The 8,355-nt window shown below is 51.5% G+C and overlaps 1 protein-coding gene and 1 pseudogene across 1 annotated transcript; one reads left to right on the top strand and one right to left on the bottom strand.

Annotated features, from left to right (window-relative positions):
* Positions 1–201: 201 nt before the first annotated feature.
* Positions 202–1,138, bottom strand: LOC129402566 (cleavage and polyadenylation specificity factor subunit 5-like; annotated as a pseudogene).
* Positions 1,139–1,668: 530 nt separating this feature from the next.
* Positions 1,669–5,793, top strand: LOC101542112 (patr class I histocompatibility antigen, B-2 alpha chain-like). The gene is made up of 8 exons (XM_055129586.1): positions 1,669–1,805; positions 2,035–2,304; positions 2,479–2,757; positions 3,905–4,180; positions 4,299–4,403; positions 4,833–4,865; positions 4,999–5,046; positions 5,193–5,793. Exons 1-8 carry the CDS (start codon positions 1,739–1,741, stop codon positions 5,195–5,197), a joined length of 1,083 nt encoding a protein of 360 aa, XP_054985561.1. The 5' UTR covers positions 1,669–1,738; the 3' UTR covers positions 5,198–5,793.
* Positions 5,794–8,355: the final 2,562 nt, after the last annotated feature.

The raw sequence follows: 8,355 nt of genomic DNA, 5'->3' as shown, positions 1-8,355 counted from the left end.
TTAGCCATTTGGATTTCTTCTTTGAGAAAATTTGTTCATTACCACCCCCCATTTTCTGATGGGGTTGGATGTTTTCTTCTTGTAGAGTTCAAACAATGCCTTCTATATCCTTGATATCAACCCCATATCAGATGGGTATTGGGTGAATATCCTTTCCCATTCTGTAGACTGTCTTTATATTTTGGTCACAGTTTCTTTTTTTTTAGAAGTCCACTTTCTTTAATGTAGTACAAAAATATATAGGTAAAACCAAAAATAAACATAATCACATTTGTTTACACCACTATCTAGTTGTTCATATTAACTTTACTATCAAACAACAAGGAGTTGGTGTCAAGTTAGGGATCAAGAAAGATAAAACCAAAAACACGTCTATGGAGTTTATTCTACACTGTGTACAGCTGTGCTTGCAGAGGCCACTTCTTTGACTTCTCTACTGTGCAGGTATTCAGTTGTATATAAAATTGAACCTGCTCAAAAGCTGAGGAAGACTAGAAATGATAGGTCCATATCCTGGTGCATTGTCATACAATTCAAACAATGGTGCAGCTACCAGCTTATAATTCTTAGGAACTTCAAACAAGGTTTTCTCTTGAAGCTGAACCAAAAACAACTTCTTATGTTCCTTGGGTTTTGTAATATGTGCAGGAATATAAGGATACTGAGGAGGCTCAAAATTCGATCTCCACCAGTTACTCATGCAATCATCAATGACCGTGTTCTGTAGGACTCCATCCTAACGACCCAGTATCTCTGTCATTAAGCGTTTTAATCCTTCAACTTCATCTTCTCCTGGGTTAAGTCACCACCAGGTAATTTGAAGAAAGCTGTTCCCAGCTGTAGCAGTAACACATGAGGTAGCCGATGTTCATGTACAATCAGGACCCCTTCGACAGCCCTCCTCATTCCAATTTTATCAAATTCCTCTCTCATGCGCTGAAATCTGGCTGCAACAGAACTGTCTTTCTCATAGAGGGGCTCTTTTGTACCAAAAGTGCAATTGGTAAGAAGGTACAGGTTGATGGTGCGCTCCAGGGTGAGGGGCTTGGTCTGCTGGATGTACTTGTTACCGAACTGCCTGACAACCCCCTCCCCAGGGCCAGCCTGTCTGCAAGTGGTTGGGCGGCACCACCGACATGCTGGCGAGCTGGGGGCACCTCTGGCAGCAAGCGGAGAGGAAGCAGAGTAAGCGGCAGGGAAACTTTGCCCCCTGCTAGTGGCGCTGTCCTTTGTGTCCCCGCTCTGCAGCCTCAGCCCGCCATTAAGAAGAGGAGCGCTGGTCACAGTTTCTTTTGAGGTGTAGAAGCTTCTTAGTTTAAGATGGTCCCATTTGTTTATCTCTGTTTCCGCTTGCTTGGCCAGTAGCACGTCATCTTTGAAAATACCTTTAGCTTCAATGTAGTGGAGGGTTTTGTCAACCTTGTCTTCCATGTACTTTATGGATTCTGATCTGATGTTGAGATCTTTAATCCACCTTGTTGGTCCCCCCCCTTTCCCCTCTCCTGAGACCCCACCGACCAACAATCCTGGGGGCGTGGGGGGGAGGTCGTGCCAGGTTCTCACCCCTTACCCTCCCCAGGTTCCCACTCCCTGAGGTACTTCCTCAGACCCAAGCTCAGGGCTGTTGATTTCTGGTCTCCCCTACTTTCACTTTCACTCCCACTGGTGTCATTGCTTAAGAACAGCCAGACAGCATGACCCCCGTCTGCCGGTAGTTAAGACTCCTAAGACCCTGAAAATGTGGCTCTTGGAGCTCTTAAGCATCCAACCTCAGCTGGCATTGGTCCTGGCTCTGATTCAGACGGGTGAGTGCGGGTCGGAGGGAAGTTTGTTGTTGCGCGGAGTGGAGACGGCCAGGCGGGAACTCTAAACCCTAGGAGGAGCCTCTCCGTGGTCCCCAGCAGATGTCCCCCGTCCCATCCCCCAACCTTCAACTCCTGCGCTCTAAGTCTCCTCCATCTCAGTCCCTCGGCAGCGGCAGCCGGGCTCGAGAACCGCGGGTCGGACCGGGTCTCACCCCTTCCCCTCTCCCAGGCCCCCACTCCCTGCGGTACTTCCTCACCGCCATCTCGCCGCCCGGCGGCGGGGAGCCCCGCTTCATCACCGTGGGCTACGTGGACGACACGCAGTTCGTGCACTTCGACAGCGACTCGGCGAGTCCGAGGGCCGAGCCGCGGGCGCCGTGGGCGGAGCAGGAGGGACCCGAGTACTGGGAGGAGCAGACGCTGCTAGCCAAGGACGCCGCAAAGAATTACCGGCTGAGCCTGAGCAACCTGCGCGGCTACTACAACCAGAGCGAGGCGGGTGAGCGCGGCCGGGCAGGGACGAGCCAAGACGGGGACAGGCCGGGTCGCCCCGAGGCGGGTCCGAGCGGCCCCGAGGCTGAGCGACCCGCCCCGGACCAGAGACAGGGAGGCGCCGCGGGGACCCGGCGGGTTTCGTTTACGGTTCGGGATTAATCTGTGCGGGGCGGGTCAGACTCTCACACCCTCCAGAGGATGTCCGGCTGCGACGTGGGGTCCGACGGGCGCCTCCTGCGCGGGTACGAACAATCCGCCTACGACGGCGCCGACTACCTCGCCCTGAACGAGGACCTGCGCTCCTGGACGGCGGCGGCGGGCACGCAGGCTTGGAGAAGCCAGCGCAAGTGGGAGCAGGAGGGTCAGGCTGAGCACCACAGGAACTACCTGGAGAACATCTGCGTGCCTTCGCTCCGTAGATACCTGGAGCACGGGAAGGACACGCTGCTGCGCAAAGGTACCGGTCCCTGGTGGTGACAACCCCTGACCTTCCCTGGGCAGTGGCTGACTCCCCACAAGGGGGAAGATAGTGGGGGCTAGTGTCCAAACAGCCCTTCTCTGGCCAGGAGAGGAAGGGGCCCTCCTGGTTTCGAATCCGGTGCTACAGAGAGACGTGCCCACAGGCCTACCCTGTCTTCAAAAGAGCATGAAGGACCCTGGTCTCCCTGCTGGGAGGGGAGACCTTCTCTGAAATAACAGATCTTGGTTTCCGTGGGTTCTAACAGTCACTCTGAATCTTTCTTTTTCTTTTTTTTTTTAATTTTTTTAATTTTAGTGAATCACCGTGAGATAGTTATAAGCTTTCATGTTTGGGTTACAATCACACAATGATCAAACACCCATCCCTCCTCCAGTGCACATTCCCCACCACCAATATCCCGGGTATACGGCCCCCCTTTCCCACCCTCCCCCTGCCTCTATGGCAGACAATATTCCCCATACTCTCTCTCTACTTTCGGGCATTATGGCTTGAAACACAGACACTGAGAGGTCATCATGTTTGGTCCAGCATCTACTTTCGGCATGCATCTCCTATCCCAACTGGTTCCTCCAGCCATCATTTTCTTAGTGATCCCTTCTCTATTCCATCTGCCTTCTCCCCTCAGCTCATGAAGCAGTCTTCCAGCTATGGGGCAATCCCCCTGACCCTTGTATCTACGGTCCTTGGGTGTCAGCCTCATGTGATGCTACCCTACACTCCACAAATGAGTGCAGTCCCTCTATGTCTGTCTTTCTCTTTCTGACTCATTTCACTTAGCATGATACCCTCCATGTTTATCCATTTATAAGCAAATTTCATGACTTCATCTCTCCTAACAGCTGCATAGTTGAATCCAACTTTCTTACATCTTTTTCTCATCACCTTAGAGATCTGACTGTTTTTCTCAGACATTCATCCTTCACCCAGGTCAGGACCAGAGTCAGTGCTCTCCTGAGAGACCTGAACCTCCTACCCAAACCTTATTCTAGAATTTTGGAATAGAATTTTACCCATTTCTTGAGTCAGCCTGGGTTTTCTGCCTCCTTCTTCCAAACCAATTATCCTGTTCAACCTCATTCTGGAAGTGACCCAAAGTGTGAATTTTCTCATTTTTCCTCCTCAGAAGCCCCCAGAAGACACATCACCTGCCACCCCTTCTCTAACCGGGAGGTCACCCTGAGGTGCTGGGCCCTGGGCTTCTACCCTGCCGAGATCACCCTGACCTGGCAGCGTGATGGGGAGGACCTGACCCAGGACACAGAGCTGGTGGAGACCAGGCCCTCAGGGGATGGAACCTTCCAGAAGTGGGCGGCTGTGGTGGTGCCTTCTGGAGAGGAGCAGAGATACACGTGCCGTGTGGAGCACCAGGGGCTGCCGGAGCCTGTCACCCTGAGATGGGGTGAGGAGGGGGACGGGGCACAGAGCCTATTCTCAGGGAGTCAAGGTTGGCCCCTCTGGGGAACTGTTGAGGGTGAGACAGGGGCTGGGGTCAGACCCTCTCCTTCCTCCCTTCCCAGAGCCCCCTTCTCAGCCCACCATCCTCACTGTGGGCCTAGTTCTCCTCGGGGCTGTGGCTTTTGGAGCTGTGGTGAGAGCTGTGATCTGCAGGAAGAAGCGCTCAGGTAAGATGGGCTGGGGAGGGGGAATCTGTCCAACATGGCAAGTCTTGAGTCTTGTCCCACTTTGGGGGTCTCCCCCCATATTAGCTCTCCTGCCTCATTAGCGGGAGCACCACCCGCCCCTGTGCTGTCGTTCACACTCCCCTGTGTGTGCCGCTTTCAGGTTTGCTCAGGAAAGACACTTTCACCTCCATAAACTGGGGATGAACCTGGTCCCCAGGGTCCCAGGTCACAGGGACTGTCCCTTCAGGGCACAGACCACCAGGAGGAGACTGGTAAGTCCAGGAGTGTCTCCTTCCTGCGTGTTTCCTGGTCCTGCCCTCAGTCTTCAGAGTTCTGATGCTTCCCTGGGGTCCAGTCCTAGAGAGCTGCTCTGTGGGCTCAGGACCCAGTGCTCTCCCCAACGTTCCCTGGGCTGTTTCCTTCCCACAGGTGAGGAAGGAGTACAGTACACTCAGGCTGCAAGTAAGTCTGGGCAGGGCTGGGGCCCTGGAATCCTGGGGACAGAGACCGGAGTCCACGGGGAGCTCCCGCACCCCTAGTTCCTCCTAGTCCCACCCCCGGGGGCTCTGACCTTGGCCTATTTGTTCCTCCACAGACAGCAACAGTGCCCAGGGCTCTGATAAGTCTCTCAAGAACCCTAGAGGTGAGACTCTGGAGGCTGGAGTGGGCGGGATTGGGCAGAGGGGACAGGACTGGGTTTGGGGGTTCTTTGAGAGGGATGCTGGGAGCTTGCTCAGGATGTCACCACTTCTGTCACTCACTGAGTCTCTTCATTCTTTTCTCTCACAGTGTGAGACAGCTGCCCCGCTGGGTTTTTCACATCCCAGTGTTGTGAGTCAAGAACTGCTGATTCTCTTTCTGCCCTGGGACTTGAGAGTGTCTGTGTCCTGTCACATACTGTGAGGGGGGAGACTGGCCCACCCCTGCCCACTGGGCCCTCCACACTGACCTTCATTCTCTCCCTGATGCTCTGGGCTGTGCCAGCAGAGACAGGACTCAGCCGTCTCCATCTGTGTTAGCTTCTTGTTTTCATGAATAGTGTTTCTCCCTTACTGAAATCAGCATCTGATTTGCATTTTTCTATTTCCATTTTTGTGGGATTGAGGGGTTCATAAAGGGAGCAGCGAGGGCTTCTGTGCTGGTCAGTCTAGGCTCAGGCCTGGGTCTGCTCCTCAGTCCCATCTGGGTGTTTGTTTGTTGCTTCTGTGCAGGAGGTTGCCTGTTCTCTTGTACACATATTCACAGCTCATTCTCTCAGTGTGTGTCCCCATCTCTGACCCTCAGGAGGCATTTGCCTCTCACTGTCCCCTCAAGGCCCAGCATGGCCCCTGCACACAGGAGTCTCTGTGGTTTCAAGATATGAGTGTTCATATGATCATAGAAAATGTGATCTGTGGGCCTAAGATGCTTTCCTCTGAAGAGAGAAAGAGTATGATGTGGGTGCCAGGTGGGAGGGAAGTAAAGTGAGGGTGAGAAGCACTTGTGAGGAAAGTGGAGGTGACATCAATGTGACTTGGAGTAGACATTGTAGCTACTACAGCACAGCACAGTATATGTAGGTTGCATGAATAAGTCAGTGTCTTTACCATGGTCTACACTGATCATCTACCCACTGTGCCAGATATGGGGATGATATTTTGGGGTCTATCCAACAGCAGAGAATGAAAATCAGGCAAAACTTACCAGCCTTTGAGATTTAGTAGGAAGGGACAGACTTACACTGAAAATATAATAACCAAGGCAAGTGTCCTGGCTTGAAATTGGTAATCTCTAGGGAAACAGGACCCACTTATAAATGTGTGGGGACTGGGACAGTGACTATACTGTTTTCCTTGCCCAGTCAGTGTGGCTCCACAGGAAGGTGACGTTTGAGGAAATATGGAAAGATGTGAGGGGCTGTTGTATAGGTGTCCGGTATCAGGCAGGAAATCTAAGTGCAAATGCCAGGGCAGGCATGAGTCTGTGTCAGGGAAGAGGAGGCAGTGGTGTGGCTGGAGCAGTCACTGAGGTGAGGTCCCAGTGCCCTCAGGTCACGAGGCTGCCATGACTCTGGAAGATTTGACTTCTATCTAAGAGGAGCAGCTACAGGCAGGTTTGAACGAAAGTTCAGCCTGGTGCAATTGTCTTTGGGTCATCGGTCTGGCTGCTGTGCAGATGGACAGGTGAGGGGACAGTGAGCTGCAGGGAACTAGGAAACTGGTGCAGATTCCAGGGTAGAGATGTTGGGGCTTTGGAATTTGAACAGATGAAATCATAAAAGTGACTGGATTCTGCAGGCATTTGAAGTTGGACATTACAGCATTTCCTAATGTATGGAATCTGGGTTAGGAGACAGGAGTCAGGGAGAAACCCCAAATGTCAGGATGTGCAAATGGAAGTGTGGGTGCTTTCACTGGGCTCAAGAAAGATTCTGGAAGAAGCTCACTAAGGCAATGACACCAGAGGATCCAGGTCAGGAGGGTGACAGCTGAGACCTGTCAGAAATGCAGGTGATGTTGGCACCTGGACGGACAAGTCTGGATTCAGGTGGGATGTCTGGGCTGGGGTAACTGACTGCAACAGTGGTGTTTAAACCTTGGAGAATGTATGAGGACACCGCAAGAATGATGACTAAAGAGAAACAACAAAGATCAAATTCTGAATTCCCCAGAGGTAGGTGATCTGACCAGATCTCACAGATGTGACACCGTGTGGAAGGCACAGAGATACAGAGCCACAGATGCCCGTGAGCTGATGGTTTCTTAAATCTCAGAGAGTCTGACATGGAGGAAATTCTGGGTTTTAATACGGTTGGAGACTCAGAAATGAATCTTACAATCAAGCAGCTCAATGCAGAGATGCCTTCAGACCGTGAACCAGGCCGATTTCTCCAGGGTGCCTCAGATGGAAGCAGGTTTCATTCCCCAACCTGCCCGCTATGAACCCAGTGGCCGCAAACCTCCAGAACCCAATGAAAAACCCAAGTATGTGGGACCAGTGACTGAAAACTCCAGGCCTCAAGGGAATAGGATGGGCAGCTCTTTCCCATCTCCCTGTCCATATGGATTCTGACTGTCAGGCCCACAAACTGCCTCTGGGTGCCATTAAAGCGCATTAACAACCATGATACAGAGAAACACAAATGAATCTCAGAACCTTGCTGCAGGGATTTGTCTGGACACTAATTGTTTAAAATTGTAGAATTTCAGGAGACATTTCATGCTGTTCATAACACGCAATACAAAATAAATTATCTAGCATCTGCCTGTGGGGCAGGCTTGAGTGGTGGTGAGAAAAGTCGAAGAAATGGTGGTGGGAAGGTGCAATGGCGATGTATTGGTGTTGAAATATTGAATGTAATCAATTATTGTGTACAACTTTATGAAAATAAAATTTTAAAATAATATGGTTGGAGGTGAGGCTGATGGTTTCAGACCCATTTATCAGGAACAATGTAAACCAGAACACACATGACTGTGCCTCACTGCCCCTGTCCCCAGGTGGGCCCTGGTAAATAAGTGACACCTGAGCGCCAGGCTACACATGAGGACAGAGACTTGGGAGAGGCCTGAGTATGCAACAAGCCCAAAGCAGTCCTGGGGTTCAGCTAGATGGGGAACCCCTGAGTCATTCCCCAGAGAGCACTGTGGGTGGGTGATGCTTAAACTACACATTTAATTATTTTCTTCTGGGAAGAAAAAGGCAAGAGACCCTGTGCTGGAGGATCTGTTTGCTTCTCTGAGGGGTTTGGCCATTGGAATGAGGCGGTGGGTGTGAGCTCAGCAGCAGGAAAATGCCTCAATCTATTTCCTAGCTGGGTGTCCTATTAGTGCAAACAATAGACCCCAAATTTTCCTAATATTGGCAAAGGACAAGAGAGACCTGAGATGTATCTATGTGTCATGTAACACAAGTTACTAATACATGTGCTGTACAAAACACACATACTCAGAGCAGACATGGATGTACATGC

This window comes from Sorex araneus, chromosome 2 (assembly GCF_027595985.1).
Source record: "Sorex araneus isolate mSorAra2 chromosome 2, mSorAra2.pri, whole genome shotgun sequence".
Classification (NCBI taxonomy): domain Eukaryota; kingdom Metazoa; phylum Chordata; class Mammalia; order Eulipotyphla; family Soricidae; genus Sorex; species Sorex araneus.
The sequence above is the reverse complement of the archived record's forward strand: the minus strand, read 5'-3'. Positions and strand labels throughout refer to the sequence as shown.